The following is an 18,920-nucleotide window of genomic DNA, read 5'->3' on the forward strand; positions in this document are numbered from 1 at the left end:
CTGGATGGGAAGAGGAGCAGCCAGGACTTGAACTGGACCTATGGGTGCCGGCACTTCAGGCAGCGGCTTTACCCACTATGCTGGCACAAAATTATTTTTAAGGGAAAATGAAGTTAGAGTTTGTTTTATACCTGGTGCAGGGAATTGGGTGATGTTGATCTTCCATCTGCTGGTTTACTCCTTATATGCCTTCAGCAGCCAGAACTGAGTCAGGGCAAAGCCAGGACCCCAGAGCTCTATCTGGGTCTCCCAGGAGGGTGTCAGGGGGCCCAAGCACTTGAGTTACCTTGGTGCCTCCCAGTATGCATTAGCAGGAAGCTAGATCAGAAGCACAGTTTCTGGGGATTTAAAACCAGGCACTCCAGTATGGGATGCAGGTATCTGAAGTTAGCTGTTTAGCCAACTGAGTCACAGGACTCCCTCTGCACTGCCCAACAACTGCTTTTACATACTATCAATAAGAGTACAATTGATAGCATCTTTCTAGAGAAAAATGTGAAAGTATGGATCAACAGACAATATTTTTCATATCCTTTAGATAGCAGTTCCAAGTTTTAATCAATCAGCAGATATGAGAGTACTTCAAAAGTACATACGGGCTGGCGCCACGGCTCACTAGGCTAATCCTCCACCTGTGGCGCCGACACACTGGGTTCTAGTCCCAGTCGGGGTGCCGGATTCTGTCCTGGTTGCCCCTCTTCCAGGCCAGCTCTCTGCTCTGGCCCGGGAGTGCAGTGGAGGATGGTCCAGGTCCCTGGGCCCTGCACCCGCATGGGAGACCAGGAGGAAGCACCTGGCTCCTGGCTTCGGATTGGCGTGGTGCGCCGGCCGCAAAGGCCATTGGGGTTGAACCAACGGCAAAGGAAGACCTTTCTCTCTCTCTTTCTCTCTCACTGTCCACTCTACCTGTCAAAAAAAAAAAAAAAAAAAAAAAGTACATAGGAAATGGAATTAGGGGATGTTTATTTTGATGCAGAATTTTTTGATACCCATGCATATGAGGGTTCTTGAAGTTCATGAGACTATGGACTGTGTTTTTTGAAAAGACTGTTTGTTTAAAAATTTTTGCACCAAGGTAAACATCTCTTAATTCTATTTCACATGATTTTTTTGAAGGCTCCTCATATTTGTTGAGGCTTAGCATGTTCCACCCAGGTGTGAAAGTGCTTGGAATATTACAGTGAACAGATGGGGGAGACAGACCATAAACCAGTATAACAATCAGTATAACAATATTTAATAAAATTCTTCTTGAATCACTTTTGTATGTAGCAGTAATAGGATAGATATCAAATACCAAAGATGGAGTAAGGCAAACCTCCTATATATAGAATTTACAGAGGAGAGTTCAAAGGAACTAGTTCCATGTATTTTGCACCTGTAAGCCAGGAATGAAAAGGTTGATACATGGAGAGGGAACAAGATTTTATATATTTCTTTAGAAGGAACTTTAGTCTTGCTTTGGAATCCTTCATTATGAGTGGGAGGAAGGGCTTTCACCACAGGTCTTTTGAGGGACTTCCATGAGATGAGCAGAGAACTTGAAATGTATTTTAGGTGGTTGTGAGAGGGGAGGAAGCAATTTTAAATTAACTTCACAGTATATGGTAGTAATTTGGAATAGACACAGTATTTATTAGGAATTGTTTATTGTTTAGCAGAAAAGCTTCGAAACTATGCAGGTTTTAGATTTAATATGAGGTTGAGATACTGGAATCCATTTAAAAGTTGAGTTAGAAGCACATCGTACCTTTTTTTTTCTTTTTTCTTTTTTAAGATTTATTTATTAGGCCAGCACCGTGGCTCAATAGGCTAATCCTCCGCCTTGCGGTGCCGGCACACCGGGTTCTGTCCCGGTTGCCCCTCTTCCAGGCCAGCTCTCTGCTGTGGCCCGGGAGTGCAGTGGAGGATGGTCTAAGTCCTTGGGCCCTGCACCCCATGGGAGACCAGGATAAGTACCTGGCTCCTGCCATCGGATCAGCGCAGTGCGCCGGCTGCGGTGGCCATTGGAGGGTGAACCAACGGCAAAGGAAGACCTTTCTCTCTCTCTCTCTCTCTCTCTCTCACTGTCCACTCTGCCTGTCAAAAAAAAAAAAAAAAAAAAAAAAAGATTTATTTATTTATTTATTTGAAAGGCAGAGTTACAGAGAGAGGAGAGATATACACACAGTTCTTTGGCTTCTAGATCACTCCCCAGATGGTTGCAATGGCTAGGCTTGGGTCAAGCCAAAGCCAGGACCCTAGAACTTCTGGGTCTCCCATGTGGGTGCAGAGGTGCAAGTACTTGGGCCATCCTCTGCTGCCTTCCCAGGTATATTAGCAGGGAGCTGGATCAGAAATGGAGCATCCCCAATGGGATGCCTGCATGGCAGGTGGCAGCTTTACCTGATATACCACAGTATCTCCTCATTCTCCTTTGTGACACCAGTTATACATGCTATGCGAAGATAAGGAGGTACTTTAGAGAAGAAGTAAAAGAAGAAAAATGGATTTGATATTTGAGCTCTTACCTGAAAGAAATTAGGTGGTGGGCCATGGCTGCTTTTCTGAGAAAACACTGTAGGCTCCTGGAACGCAGTTCTCTGGTATCTGCCACATAACCATCTCCCATTGTCTCTAAGTCTCTTTTGGAACACTTTCTCTCTTTAGGCTAGACCTCCATTTGATCCACATTCAAACTAGCAATACATTTGAACTAGCAATGCCTGGTTATTTAGCATTAGCTGGATGGAGACTTTGTCAGTCCCTCTTTAAAGAATCTGGCTTCTGAGCGAGAGACTGGAGCAGCTAGAAAGAAACACGTTTATAACTGAAATTTAGCATCATTTCACATCTTGGCAGCAATTTTGATCTAAACAGCCCGATTGGTTATTATCTTTGCAAGATGAGAGATACATCTTTTGACATCTCCAGGGGCCCTCTGGAGATACCAAAAGTCCAGAGAATTTAGAACTTTGATTTTCATAAAGTCTGTTAAAGGTGCCAAGAGAACTTAGAGTATCTGGTCAAAATAGAATTCCTTAACATCCTGAAATGATAACCATTCATTTAGTCAGGGTGATGTTAATATTTCTAGACTAGATCTAATCTTAATGATATTTAACATAACTTTTTAAGACTTAATGCTTTTCACCAATCTGAACTTAACAGAGACAGTAGCGTACACAATAGATTACTTTGGCAGAACGTGAATTCTCTGTCTCTTGCTGTCGAATAAACCAGAAATAAAAACCTTGAACATAAGAGTTAGCACACGAAATTATGACATAACTCAGAACTATTTAGCAGAGTCAAAAATAACTTATAGGACCTAACTCTAGAAATGGCAGAGTAACCAATTAAGCAGACACTGTTAAAAAGAGACGTTACAGTTTTTTACAAAAGCAAATTCTAAGATTTATTATTTAGACCATTTCCATATATTTACTAACATCAGTACACATTTTTTTAAAAACCCCATTGTTGTAACAGAAGATCAGACTTGAACTTTAGGTCATTGTAACTTTGGCATTAACACTCAACTTACTAAAAAACTGTAAAGAATGTTTTAAAATCATAAACTTTTTAAAACTTTATGTGACTTGCTCGCACCTTCTGAAACTTACACCCATGGTTACTTTTAGATAGTCTTGAATTGTCATGTATGGATAACCGATGAGACTACATGCTGGCAAACTCAGTCTCCCCTACAGCATTTAAGATGTTAAAAGTACACATAATACATTTTCCCATGTTTTACTTAGCGCCGATGCCTAGATGATTTAAGACACTGAGTTATTAATGAATAAAGTATATTAAAGACACGTAAAACTGAACAAGCAAGCCAAGCAAACCGAAGGGCGTTTGGATTAACCCAATTTTCTGAACCAGTCTGTATTGGCTTGCTTTAGTTAACAACATAAAGGCTTGTATACACAGAATCTACTCTGATTTTTATAAGACCTCTCTAGCTGGAAAGCAGAAACATTGTTATATATTTCTGTTAGGCCATCACAAAACACACCAAACACTGGAGTAAGAGAAAGAAAGGGTTTATTGGGGAAAACCCAGCAGACTGGAGGTAAGGGGTGAAGAGGGAAAAGAGAGAAGGGGAGTATAAGAGAGAAACAGAGAGGAGAGGGGGAGAGGAGAGTAGAGAGAGAGAAGAGAGAAGCCAAGAGAGAGCCCTGTGTTCAGGAACAGGTCCTTTTGAAACTTTGCCAGAGCTCGGGCAGGGAAGCAGGAGCAGTGAATCCCTTTAGGATGGGGGTGGAGCTTGACCACAGCAGTTGGGCCCTGTGGCCACCTGGCTTCCAGCAATGGTGGTGGGGGCTGGGGCATAGGATGTAAATCAAGGTGCAGATCACGCCATAGATAAAACTGCCATAGATAAAACTCCGCCAGTTTCCTAACAAACATGAATACAACATAGGTCTGACATCATGTACAACATTTTAATACACTTAGCATAATCTGAATTGACTCAAACAGTTGTTACTTTAACAAATTTAGAGTCTCATCCTTTGAGAGTTCCCGGGATCTGACTGGAAGCCTCAAAAGTTGGAAGACTCAGTTTAGAACTGTCAGAGTCAAACTGTTTAGTCAAAAATTAGTACATTTAACCTGAGCGTTTTAACCAAGGCTGTGGGCTAGATCTGATCAGTTAGGTAATCACTCAAACATTAAAAACAGGCAAATAAGGTAAACAACTTCATGTTGCAGTTTTCCCAATCAAGACTCAGTACTGGCAATAGAAAAACGGGAACCTTCAAGACACGTGCAAACTCTCGTCAGATAAGTAAGCTACAGCAGCACAGAAAAGAGCTGATCGTCAGCCTATGAGCCCATTGCTTAGGTTTCCATTAACTGCAAAGAGGAAGACCCATCAGGTTGGAAAGGGTTAATGGATTAAGGTTCTTGCTCCCTTAGGTAAGGCCAGCAGTAGCCAGAGGCATCCCCCTCTCCTCCCTAGTGAGGAGGGGTATTGAATTGGAAATGGAGAGGAAAAAAGCAGTCCTGGGGAGAGCTCTCACCAGAGGTATCTGGCAATGTCGATGCAGGCCACCCTGACTGGAACAGAGTGCAGAGAAAGGTCTTCCATTTACAGGGAAGACTGCACACGCTGGGGCCTAGCAGGACTGTCTGTGGGGTTGGATAGGTGCGCTGTTTCACCAAGAGTTCTGGGGACCTCCTATAGCAAATCCTTTATAACACAACAGAAGTCCGCATTGCCTAGTCTAATTAAAATGGCCACCAAGTTGAGATCTTAATCCATTCAACTTGGATATTTCAACCAAAGCCAGATCCAATCAGGGCTACTGCAGTCACTCAGTCAATTAAAACAGATAGTTATCTTTAGCTCCTTTCCAGATTCAGTCCTCAGGCAATCAAAGCTTGGCAACAGTAATAGTACACAAAAACTTTTCAAGACGCAGAGCTACCATAAGCTGCAAAGACAGAAAACCTTCTACCAAGTTGGAAAGGGTTAACGGGTAATGGCTTTTTCCCTTTCTTAGGTGGAGAGACCTTGGAATTTATCCTCTCCCTTCCCCCTGGTCAGTGGTATAGCAATGGAGATGAGAAACAAAGAGAGGGGGAGGGAGACCAGGAGGAGGAAGAGGGAAAGTGACAGAGGATAAGGCTTGAGCAGCGGCCCTCACCTTCCTTCAGAAATCTCCTGCTGTGCCCATGAGGCATCTCAACTGGAGGAGAGCACAGGGAAGGGTCCTGATGTCTGGGGGCTGAGTGGGTGTTCAAAATCTCCTATCGCTTACGATTGCCCACTACCTAGTTATCTGAGTTTACGGGGAGGGCCAATAGTAGCCTAGACCCAAGCTAAGCCCTGCTGCCTTAGCACTTGGCAGTGCAACCAGCTGCCAGGAAGCCAGAGGAGCTCAGCGGGTCTCCAGGCTCTAAGCCAACTACTCTTCTGATTTCCCTCCCGTTCCTTACAATCCCTCTGGAGTTTCGGCCATAGCTAAGCCAGGGCCGCGGGGACTCTGTGTTCTCGGAGAGCTGTGGGTTGCTGGACACTTGATGATCACTTCCACAGATCTGGTCCCGTTTGTGGGAAGGAATACTGACCTTCAATGTCTTCTTAAAGTCCCTCTCGTGGTCGCCAAAATGTTACCGGTGAATGGCAGGGTTCTTGTCTTCACGCAAGAAAGAATTCAGGTGTGAGACAGTAGTGGAAAGTAAAATAGCAAGGTTTATTAGGGAAGGGACATCCGTAAGAACGGATGGGCACCTCTCCAGACAGAACCTGAGAGAGAGTGTCCAGTCACTCAGTCTGGGGGAGAGCGAGGTTACATGGTTGAGTGGAGAGAGAGTACACCTGACCAGGCCAGGCGGACGGCTCAGAAGCGAGGCAGAGGGCTGAGTGCGCAGTCTGGTTGAGGCCGGGGGTCTTTAAGGGGATGTCTCTTGCCTCCCCACCTCTGCTCCTCTTAGAACAAAGGACTTCTTGGATGTAAATAGAAAAACTCCTATCGGAGTTTTCCCCCTGAAATTTTGAGACAGCTGAAGCTGCCCCGCCTTAGAGGAAGGATGGTTATCTGGTAGAAGGGGCTGGGTGTGTTTGAAGTGCAGATACTGGGCTGCCCCTGGAAGGTTATCGGGATGACTGAGATGCATATGCTGGACCCAAATGTCTCCTTAGGCCTTTGTCACACACACATAAGCTCATATCTGACTTCCTACCTAACGAGGGAATGAAGTCACATTCATAGAGACCAGGTACTTTTAATAATTTGCCATAAGAATGTTCTTAGAATTAACCAGATGCCCTCCACCCCATGGGAGACCAGGAGAAGCACCTGGCTCCTGCCATCGGATCAGCACGGTGCGCCGGCCGCAGCGCGCCGGCCACGGCGGCCATTGGAGGGTGAACCAACGGCAAAGGAAGACCTTTCTGTCCATCTCTCTCTCTCACTGTCCACTCTGCCTGTCAAAAAAAAAAAAAAAAAGAATTAACCAGATGCATGAAAAGCAATGTGCAGGATGTTGAGTGTACTCTTTTCGGTGGGGTGGGGCGTGATAGCAAAGATTAGAAAACAGCAGTGAACATTACATTATTTTGAATCACTGCTTACATATGTGATGGAATACTATAAGCCGATGAATAAGGGTGCAGATCTATACATCTTTACTCATATGTGCAACTTGGCATTTAAGTGCAAAGATATTCCTGAGGTTTTTAAATGAGTGAATGGTATTAAAGAGAAAACTAAGTATGCCTGCAGCTGCCATTCCTTCTTTCTGAAAGTCCTCCTGCGGAACGTAGTTAGGAAAGGAGAAAGGAGAGAAGGCTCTAGAAGTATGAGTGTTAAAATGTTAGTGCTGGTTCTTGTCTGAGCAACTATTGATGCCGTCACTTTCTTCCCTTCATCTAGTGGTCTTAGTTTTTTTTTTCCATTATGTATTTAATACCCTTAAACTCAAAAAGTAGATTTATTTTTAAAATGAAATGTGACGGAGTTCCTCTTTGGTCTGCTTTACAAGGAAGTTTGGTATAGGTTTATCTCAGCATGAATGTGGGCACAGACAAGGAAGCAATGAAAGTAATAGACTGCCTTGAGATTAGTGTATGTTATGTGGGTCGCTAAAAAGGAAGGAAGTGGAAGGGAAATGAGCCAAAGTCCTTTGAGGAAAAAAAGGCAAGTAGTCAGCTGTACCAACTGTAGGTAAAACTGGCAAGCAGAATTGTGATTGCTACAAGTCCCCTCATAATCCACATACAATCTTTAAGTAAATGCTAACCTAAGGCAGAGTTCATTTAAAATACTGATTTATTGTGCATGAAAGGAATATTGAAATGTAGGGATCCATGGATCTGATGTGTAGATTTCCTGATTAAAAATGAAGCTGTTCTCTAACATTCTAAGGAAATGAGAAGTAGAACTCTTATTTTAGGCTTTAAAGATTAGATTTTGACAAGTCATTCCTTTTGGGATTCTTAGGCATGGATTTTTTTTTTTTTTTTTTAATTTGAAAAAGTTAGAGAAGGAGAGAGAGATTTTCAGTCTACTGATTCCCTTGCCAAATGGCCACAAGGAGCCAGGAGCTTCATCTGTGTCTTCCATGGGATACCAGGGCCCTGACATTTGGACCATCCCCTGCTGCTTTTCTCAGGCCATTAGGAGGGACCTGGATCAGAAGTGGAGCAGCTGGGACATGAACTGGCACACATATGGGATGCTGGTGTGGCAGGTGGCAGCGTTACCTGTTATACCACAACACCAGCCTCAGGTTTAGATACTTTTTTTTTTTTTTTTTTTTTTTTGGACCGGCAAAGTGGACAGAGAGAGAGAGACAGAGAGAAAGGTCTTCCTTTGCCGTTGTTCACCCTCCAATGGCCGCAGCGGCCCGCGTGCTGCGGCCAGCACACCGCGTTGATCTGATGGCAGGAGCCAGGTACTTCTCCTGGTCTCCCATGGGGTGCAGGGCCCAAGCACTTGGGCCATCCTCCACTGCACTCCCGGGCCACAGCAGAGAGCTGGCCTGGAAGAGGGGCAACCGGGACAGAATCCGGCGCCCCGACCGGGACTAGAACCCGGTATGCCGGCGCCGCCAGGCGGAGGATTAGCCTAGTGAGCCGCAGCGCCGGCCTAGATACTTTTATATTTAAAATTTATTTTAGTAACTTGTTCAACTTTTTGGTTCCCCTTAAAAGCATGAAATTGTGTTATAATAAAATTTTCTCTTATTTGAAGCAATCAGTGTATAGTTCTGAGTATTTTCCATTTGTTTAATTTTCCTTGCAATTTACTCCTTACCTATTTAATTTGCAGAACGGCTTCCCAAGTTCATTTAATGAAATTTTCACCAGATGGAGAATTTTTTGCCACTGCTGGGAAGGTAAAGTGTGAAACTATACAGTGTGTTTACAGTTGAATTTGAAACTTATTAACATTAACTGGCTTAATTCTTTCATTTGTCTTAAATATTTCTGTTAAGAATATTATATAGCAAAAAATTGGCTAAATATTAATAGTCTTTAAAAAGCACTGTTCTATAACTGAAAGATTGTGGACTTAGTGGTTGAGCCGAATATAAATCTGTCTTTTATCAGTTCTGTTAGCTTAGGTAAGTTGGTTTATCTCTTCCTTATGTGTAAACTGAGGATACCCCCACCTACCTCATAGATCATTAATCTTGGATAAATTCAGACAGTTTATATAAAGTGACTGGCTCAGTATGTTGCATACATTATACAATGAGCAATAAGCTGGAGTTTCTGTTGTGTTACCTCTGAGCTGACATGTGTATTAGGCTGTATTTAAAATGTAAAACATAGTAGGCTCTTGGAAGGAAGTTTCTTGAGTGTATGTGCATTGTTACTACCTGTTGATTTCAAAGCAGTGCATTTTCTTGACCTTATTTTTAGCCGTTAATTCACAGAATGGTTGGTGAACACTAACAATCTGAAGTTACTGTCTTTGGAACTCAGAGCCTTCTGCATTCGCTCTCAGGGTGCAAGATGCTCTGATAGCACAGTGAGATGTCTTTTTAGGAGAGAAGTGGAGCTGTTCCTTCTGGTTTACACAAATGCACGCTGAATATGGTTTAAGAGTAGTTCGTGCTAACTTCTAGCTTCTGCTCTTTTCTAGTTTTCCAAGGTAGGAGGCACAAGTTTAATTGTGCAGGCAATGTTGAAATAGTACTAGTTATGAACTAGTTGTTACTTTTAGTATTTTCTCCTAAAAATCATGTGATAGCTCATGTACAGAGTCCTTTTTTCCCCTCCCCAATTAGCAGCCTTTCTAAGTCTGTTGGTGGGGTTCCTTTCTTTGGCCTAAGGTAAAGGAATCCCTTAATTTCATCTTCTGGTTTTCCCTGAATGACTTAATTTCCCATCATGGATGGAAATTAGCAAGTTTTTGTTGTTGTTGTTATTGTTAGCAAAAGAGTTTTATTGAAAAGAGGAGAGAGATTAAAAGAACAGAGCAAAAGCTCCCAGGAAAGCAGCCAGGCGGGGCTCCTTCAGCAGGAAAAAACCCTGGAAAGGAAGTGACCTGGGTGTTTTATCGCCCATTGCAAAGTTTGTACAATGTCCTTTAAGAAGAGTGTTTTTTGTAGGGTGAGCTCAGCCTTTGTTTTTAACTCCCATTCCTCCCATTTCATTGTGACTTTTATAGGACAGAAAAAAAGTTCTATCTCAGGCCTATTGGGTAGAGCTGTTTGTCTTCACCACACTGAGCACAGACAGCTCCAACCACTTAGCCTTCTGTGTGGCCTTGACAACACAGACTGAGCAAGCATTTTTTTTTAACACAGAATACATAAGGAAAACCTCAAAAAACTCATGAAAGAGGGAATTAAAAGATAGTTTATTTGGTGCAATAAAATTTGAAATCCATGCATAGTTTTTTCATAACATGCATTTTCCATAATTTCTTTCATGATCCATTACATTTATTTTTTTCCACCAAAGTAGATACTTTAAAATTACATTTTCTGCAGAGTTTTTAAGTACCCTTGCACCAATTTACATGCTTGACTTCTCAAAGCACTGTTAAATAATGTGAATAAAAAACTGCTCGGGATTTCTTCTCAAGTCCTCTGTTCCCAGTCTTTCCTCCCATCTCTAGGTTGCTCCCATTGGGAAGAAAAATATTTTGCTATTTGACTTAATCTTTAATTCCTTTCTTTAATTTTTTTTTTTTTTTTTCATTTTATTTCAAAGGCAGAGAGACGGAGATAGTCTCAGAGAAACCTCCCACCCACTTGTTTACTTCCCAAATGCCCACAACAGCCAGGGCTGTTCCAGGCTGAAGCCAGGAGTGTAGAACTCAATCCTGGTACCCATGTGGGTAACAGATACCCAAGTACTTGAGTCATCACCTACTGTGTTCTAGATTGTACAATACCAGGAAGCTTGAATGGGAAGTGGAACCAGGACTCTAACCCAGGCATCCGAAGCCCCATGTTCACCTCTGCAGCAAACACCCACCACACCTTTAATTCTGACATGGATATTTTTCTTTTTCTTAGGATGATTGTCTTTTAAAGGTATGGTACAATGTGGAAACCTGGCGAACATCTGTTACCTCTCCAGATACAAGTTCAGAAAAACAATCCCAAGGAGAAATCGACTTTTCTTTTGTTTATCTGGCACATCCTCGAGCTGTAAATGGGTTTTCCTGGCGTAAAACGAGCAAATACATGCCTAGGTCAGTGAAGGTCATTTTATCTATGTGCTTTTTGTTGTGTTTTTTAACTTTATTAAAGAAGGTCTTATACTAGGGGCAGAAAAAAAATACAGACAGACAGACAGTGACAGGTATTAGCCTTGCTAGGCTGAAGCCAGATCTGCATAGGTGGCAGGGAGCCAACTACCTGAGCCATTGCAGCTGCCTCCCAGGTCTGCACTGGCTGCTCTGCTTACAATCTAGCTCCTTCTTTTTTTTTTTTTTTTTTTTTTTAAGATTTATTTATTGAGTGGCTGGTGCTTTAGCACAACATGTCAACGTCCTGGCCTGAAGTGCTGGCATCCCATATAGGCGCCAGTTCGAGACCCTGCTGCTCCTCTTCTGATCCAGCTCTTTGCTATGGCTTGGGAAAGCAGCAGAAGATGGCCTAAGTCCTTTGGCCCCTGCACCCATATGGGAGACCTGGAAGAAGCTCCTGGCTCCTGGCTTCAGATTGCTGCAGTTCTGGCCGTTGCGACAATTGGGAGTGAACCATCAGATGGAAGACTTCTCTCTCTCTCTGCCTCTCCTCTCTCTGTGTAACTCTGACTTCCAAATAAATAAATAAATCTTTTAAAAAATAAGATTTATGGGCCGGCACCGTGGCTCAGTAGGCTAATCCTCTGCCTGCTGCACCGGCACCCCAGGTTCTAGTCCCGGTCGGGGTGCCGGATTCTGTCCTGGTTGCTCTTCTTCTAGTCCAGCTCTCTGCTGTGGCCCGGGAGTGCAGTGGAGGATGGCCCAAGTGCTTGGGCCCTGCACCCACATGGGAGACCAGGAGAAGCATCTGGCTCCTGGCTTTGGATCAGTGCGGTGCGCCAGCAACAGCGTGCTGGCTGCAGCAGCCATTGGGGGGTGAACCAACGGGAAAGGAAGACCTTTCTCTCTGTCTCTCTCACTGTCCACTCTGCCTGTCCAAAAAAAAAAAAAAAATAGTAAGTAAGATTTATGTATTTATTTAAAAGGCAGAGCTATGCTGAGTCAGAGGCACAGAGAGAGAGAGAGGTCCTCCATCCACCGAGTCACTTCTCAAATGGCTGCAATGGCTGGAGCTGGGCCAGTCCAAAGCCAGAAGCCAGGAGCTTCTTCTGTGCCTCGCACATGAGTGCGGGGGCCCAAGAATTTGGGCCATCTTCCACTGCTTTCCCAGGCCATAGCAGAGAGCTAGATCAGAAGTGGAACAGCTGGGACCCGAACTGGTGCACATGTGGGTTGCCAGCACAGGTGGTGGCTTTACCTGCTATGCCCCAGCACCAGCCCCTATCTAGCTACCTTTTAATGTACCTGGGGAAGTAGAAGATGGCGCAAGTCCTTGGGAACTTGCCACTCACATGGGAGACCTGGATGGAGTTACTGTGTCCTGAGTTCAGCCTGGCCCAGCCCTGGATGTTGTGGCCCAGTGGGGGTTGAACAGTTGATGTATCTAAGATCCTCTCTCTGTCTCTTTCCCTCTCTGTGTCAGTCTCCTTTCAGATAAAATAAATAGATCTTAATTTAAAAAAATAAGTATATAGAATAGTTATTAAACTTGTTAGTAACCAGGGTACAGTTGCCTTTTTAGGAAGTAAAAATAAAGCATAATGAAAGTTTCAGAAATAAATCAGAAGATCTTACTAGAACATATATTTTTGTCTTTTTTTTTCAAAGTTTATTTATCTGAAAGTCAGAATTACACAGAGAGAGGAGAGGCAGGGGTGGGGTCTTCCATCCGATGATTCACTCCCCAGTTGGCCCCAACGGCTGGAGCTGCGCCCATCTGAAGCCAGGAACCAGGAGCTTCTTTGGGTCTCCAGGGGCCCAAGGACTTGGGCCATCTTCCACTGCTTTCCCAGTCCATAGCAGAGAGCTGGATTGGAAGAGGAGCAGCAGGGTCTCGAATTGGTGCCCATATGGGATGCCGGCACTTTAGGCCAGGGCATTAACCCGCTGTCCCACAGTGCTGGCCCCAGTTTTGTTTGTTTGTTTGTTTGTTTGTTTGTTTGTTTTAAGATTTATTTATTTATCTGAAAGTCAGAGTTATACACAGAGGAGAGGAGAGGCAGGGAGAAAGAGAGGTCTTCCATCTACTGCTTCACTCCCCAATTGGCTGCAGTTGGTCGTAATGGCCAGAGCTGCGCCTATCCGAAGCCAGGAGCCAGGAGCTTCTTCCAGGTCTCCCACATGGGTGCAGGGGTCCAAGGAGTTGGGCCATCTTCTAACTGCTTTCCCAAGCCATAGCAAAGAGCTGGATCAGAAGAGAGCAGCTGGGACTAGAACCACCGCCCATATGGGATACCAGTGATTCAGGCCAGGGTGTTAACCTGCTACACCACAGCACCGGCCCGAACATGTAGTTTTTTGGGAAGATTTATTTATTTTACCTGAAAGTCAGAGTTACACAGAGAGGAAAGGCAGAGAGAGAGAGTTTTTCCATCCGATGGTTCACTCCCCAGATGGCTGCCACGGCCAGAGCTGTGCCGATCCGAAGCCAGGATCCAGAACTTTCTCCGGGTCTCCCACGCGGCTGCAGGGGCCCAAGGACTTGGGCCATCTTCTACTGCTTTCCCAGGCCAGAGCAGTGAGCTGGATTGGTAGAGGAGCAGCCGGGACTGGAACTGGCACCCATATAGAATGCCGACGCTTCAGGCCAGGGCGTTTACCTGCTGCGCCACAGCACCAGCCCCCGAACATGTAGTTTGAAAAACAGATTTATTTATTTGAAAAGCACCGTGACAGAGAAAGACAGAGACAGACACAGACACACAGAGAGACACATACTGAGATATCTTGCATTGGTTCACTCCCCAAATGGCAACAACAGCCATGGTAAAGCCATGTGCTAGGAACTTCATCTAGGTCTCACATGTGGGCGACAGGAAACTAAATACTCGGGCCATCATTCTTTGTCTCCTAGGCACACTAGCAGGAAGCTGGGTTGGTAACTTACAGTAGCCTCAACGTGAATCAGGCACTCCAGTATGAAGTGCAGGCATCCCAAGTGGTGGCTTAACCTCCTATACCACAATACCTGCCCTGTGATGTAACTGTTATATTGCTTGTCAGCTGAGAGATTATGGCTTGATCTTCCTTCTTTATATGTTAAAATCTTAACTGAAAAAGGAAGTCTAAGTTCTGGGCAGGAATGAAATAGATTGGCATGCTTTTGCTGTGATGTGGTCTGTGTATATTAATATGTTTTACATTGCTAACTTCATGTGTGCATTTGAATAATTATAGCAACATTATAGAATATCTGATACTGCATGAAGTTTGTATTTTTATTTATAACATCTTTTTATTCTTAGGGCTTCGGTATGTAATGTACTGTTGACCTGCTGCAAAGATAATGTGTGTCGTCTCTGGGTGGAGACATTTTTACCAAATGATTGTTTGCTGTATGGAGGTGACTGCAGCCATTGGACTGAGCCAGTTAATTTAACAAATAACTTCAAGAGGAATGCTTCTAATAAAGAGCGAGTTCAAAATGCTATAGAAGTAAGTGCTTTTTTAAGATGTAATATGCTGTAAGTTCTAAAACTTGGTTATATGTTGCCTTTTTTGGTAACATTAGTAGTAGTATTAAAAAATCTATCAAGAAGAGAGTTCACAGAAATTATTTTAGTTTTATTTGGTTTAAAAACTACATAAAGATTTTAGAGCATAAAACTGCCTATAATTTTGAAGATAATCTTAAGTTAACTGATTATAAGAAAAGGATAATTACAGTTGACTTAGATGAAGAAAAATAAAATCTGAGAATGCAAAGACTGTAATAATATTTATTTTGTCTTCCATGGAACTTGGAATAGAGTAGTTTGTCATATTCTGTGATAACATTTGTTATCTTTAGAATCCCCCTCAACTTGAAGTCTTTGTTTTACTAATTAGTGTTGAAAAGCAATATCATTTTTTTTATTTTTTTATTTTTTTATTTTTTTTTTTTTTTTATTTTTGACAGGCAGAGTGGACAGTGAGAGAGAGAGACAGAGAGAAAGGTCTTCCTTTTTGCCGTTGGTTCACCCTCCAATGGCCGCCGTGGCCGGCGCACCGCGCTGATCCGATGGCAGGAGCCAGGATCCAGGTGCTTTTCCTGGTCTCCCATGGGGTGCAGGGCCCAAGCACCTGGGCCATCCTCCACTGCACTCCCTGGCCATAGCAGAGAGCTGGCCTGGAAGAGGGGCAACCGGGACAGAATCCGGCGCCCCGACCGGGACTAGAACCCGGTGTGCCGGCGCCGCAAGGCGGAGGATTAGCCTAGTGAGCCACGGCGCCGGCCGCAATATCATTTTTTTTAGATTAAAAAAGTATTTGATTTGTTTGAAAAGCAGAATTGGAGAGAGAGATTTCATCTGTTGGTTCACTACCAATTAGCTGCAATGGCTGGGGCTAGGCCAGTTCGAAACTAGGAGCCCAGAGCTCCTGCTGGGTCTCCCATGTGGTTGGCCGAGGCTCAAGCACTTGGGGCATCCCAGGCACATTAGCAGGAAGGTGGATCAGAAATGGAGCAGCTGGGACTTGAACCAGTGCTCTGATGTAGGATGCTGGTGTTGCAAGCAGCAGCTTAACCTGCTGTACCCCAACACTGGCCCTGGAAAAGTTTTTTTGATGTTTGGGCTAACTCAAAACACAATGGTAGTATAGATTTTTCTTATTATTTTCTTAATACTGAAAACAGGAGATGATTTAAAACTGACTTATCTTTGAATGCATTGTATGAATATGGGGAAACTTAAAAACTGAGTAATGTTCTGTAGTTAAATACATAGTGCAAGGTTACTCAACAATGAATAAAATGCTTATATTTAAAAATAGCTGAAAGAAGTCCTTGACCATGGGAACCTGAAGCCTTGTTTTACTTTTAGCTCTGTTTCTTAAAAGCTAGGTGACCTTGGATTCTGTATAAGCTGTTATGTGGTATGAAAGATGAGAATAATAGTACTTAGGCTTTCTGCCTCATGAAATCAAATGAAATGATCCATGTTAAAATTCTTTGTCGATTATGGAATGTCCTGATGCATGATAGTATTCAGTTTTTCATGGTCACAGGGACATCCTTGTTCAAGAAACATTATTGGAAAAACCTTTTTTAGTTTTAAAGAGAACATACCAATCAAAGTGACAAATTATTATGTTAAAGTAGAGAGAGAGCCTAGTGCTTACTCATGATTCAAATTTCTATACAAAAAATATTGAAAGGTATTTTAAAATATAATTATATGAAATAGGATCTGTGTAACTCCTAACAATTATATGTAGCCTACACACATACAACTTTTAACCATGGAGGCTGTAGTTTTACTTTGTTTCTGTTCACACAGGTAAATCTGAGACACTTTCGTAGAGGTCATAGGAAATCACTTGCATTGGTAGCCAATACCGGATATCTGCCCCATCAGCAGGATCCACATCTTGTCCACAGGAACACTCCACTGCATGCCAATGCACTTTGCCACTTTCATATTGCAGCCAGCATCAATCCAGCCACAGGTAACACAACATTGTTCTAAATGTGTCTTTTAAATGGAGTAGGTAGGTTTTAATTATTTATTTAACTTTTAAAGATTTATTTATTTCAAAGGCAGAGTTACAGAGAAGCAGAGGCAGAGAGAGAGAGAGCGAGAAAGAGAGAGAAGACTTCCATCACTGGTTCACTTCCCAGATGGCCTTAACGGCCGGAGCTGCACAGACCCAGTGCTAGGAGCAAGGAGCTTCTTCCGGGCCTCCTATGGAGGGGCCCAAGGACTTGGGCCATCCTCTACTGCTTTCCAAGACCATAGAAGAGAGCTGGATTGGAAGTGGAGCAACCGGGATTTGAACCGGCGCACATATGGAGTGTTAGCATTCCATGTGGTGGCTTTACACGCTATGCCACAGCACCAGCCCCAAGTCGATAGATTTTTATAGTTGATAAATTGTACTCTTCAGTTAACACTACTGATTAGTTTTTGTATTTTATGGAATATTCTTAAGTATAAATTAAGCATAACCTGTTTCTGTGGAGCATACGGGATTTGCAGCAATACATTCTTCAAAGAATGGTCCATGAGCTACTTGAATAGAGTTTTATTCATCCAAGAGAGAAGTGCTGTGATAAGTTGAAGTATAGAGACTTGTGGTAGGAATAAAAATGCTTATTGACCTTCTTAGCTTACATTTGTTGACAGCAGTCTTAAATTTAATAGAATCTATAAAGCAAAATGAAACTAAAATATTATAGACCATCATCTTTATCAAAAACTTAAATCAAGAGTGGTTATAATGCCCAGAGTTAACTCTAAGGTCAGTGGAATAATTTATGTTATGAGAATAAAGAAGGGTTGTATTTTCACTTTAATGTAAAAAGCTAAGGAGTTACTGAAAAATGGACCCTGAGTTCCAAGGTGCCTTTTCCTTTACTAGTTTCTAATAAGGAGAATTCTAAAATCTTTCTTTAGATGGCAGGTCTCTAAGGAAAACGTAGTGCTGATCAAAATAAAATATTCTTAGAAGTTAAGTTGGACTTTAAGGAGAATCCTCTTCCTTAAAACTAGTCTTGGGATGACCTTTGACTGAGTGCCTCGTCTGTCCTGATTGGGAACGAGGGTGATGGTGTGAGCTGCAGACATAGTAGTGATCAGAATGGGTGTGGTCCTCCTGTCAGGAAGTCTATAATCAGGCAGGAGGCATAGTATAATTATTATTAATTATTATAATTGTTAATATTTATTTAAGGAATGTGTAGTGAAAGACTGAAGCTATTGAATTGTGTGTATCTGTCCACGTGGAGAACATGCCTCCAGTGGAGGCAGTGGGGGAACGTGTGTCCTTTCCTTGAGCACTCATCTCCTACAATATCTTTATATTGGTATCTAATGATGGATAAATTATAGGAGTAGATAATTCAGAATCATTATCTTTCCTTTAAATAATTAGGTTTATTTTAGAGAAAATTATTTACATTTCCTGAATCCATTCCAGCCTTTACAGTTCTGCAGATATCAGCATGATGCAGGTTTGACTTAATATAGAATTAATGTTTTTCTTTAGTTTCATTATTAGGGATTGTAATTTGCTACAAGTGACAGGATTTATACTTCTGTATCCTTAATGTAGCCATTATATCTAAAGTAATACCGAGGGACAAGTCTTATTTTTTAGCCAGCATGGTCTGTCTTGAATGCTTTCCTTGAACACGAGAAGGGAACTCCAATCTTAATGCTATTAAATAATCAATATCATTTTTAAATTAGGTGGTTAGGTCATTTTAAAGGAGTTAGGGTACATATGCCACTGTTGGCTAAAAAAAATTAAATTGTTGTTATTCAAATACATCTATCATTAATTCCTTTGGCGTCAACTTTTCTATGTAGATCAGGGTAAAATATGCTCGTTACCAAGATTTCTGATAAATTAAGACATATCCATTAACAGTCCTGCAAATTATAGAAGTGTTTGCTCATGAAAATATTTTTTAATGATGAAAACCAATGTGAATGACTAATGCAGTAATGCTATATGGCCTGGAGTATATAATTTTATCTCCTTTGTAATAGACCTGTTAAAGTAGGCTTTTAAATATGTTACCATTCATAATAATAGTGGCAAGGCAAGAGTTTGGTCTAGTAGTTAAGATGCTGGTTAAAATGCCTGTGTTACATATCAGAGTGCATGGATTTGACAGTTGGCTCCCACTCTTGACTCCAGTTTCTTGCTAATGCAGATGCTAAGAAGCAGTAGTGATGGCTGAAGTGACTGGGTTCCTGCCACCTGTGTGGGAGACTTGGATTGAGTTTG

The 18,920-nt window shown here is 42.5% G+C and overlaps 1 protein-coding gene across 9 annotated transcripts in view; it reads left to right on the top strand.

Moving 5' to 3' along the window:
* DMXL1 (Dmx like 1) overlaps positions 1–18,920 on the top strand; it is a 171,307-nt gene that overhangs the window by 37,041 nt on the left and 115,346 nt on the right. For all 9 annotated transcript variants that reach the window (XM_070076024.1, XM_070076025.1, XM_070076026.1 and 6 more), the window contains 4 exons: positions 8,769–8,835; positions 10,972–11,150; positions 14,453–14,642; positions 16,466–16,634. In XM_070076024.1, the coding sequence (XP_069932125.1) occupies positions 8,769–8,835; positions 10,972–11,150; positions 14,453–14,642; positions 16,466–16,634 (605 nt within the window). The remainder of the gene's footprint in view (positions 1–8,768; positions 8,836–10,971; positions 11,151–14,452; positions 14,643–16,465; positions 16,635–18,920) is intronic.

This window comes from Oryctolagus cuniculus, chromosome 6 (assembly GCF_964237555.1).
Source record: "Oryctolagus cuniculus chromosome 6, mOryCun1.1, whole genome shotgun sequence".
NCBI lineage: Eukaryota > Metazoa > Chordata > Mammalia > Lagomorpha > Leporidae > Oryctolagus > Oryctolagus cuniculus.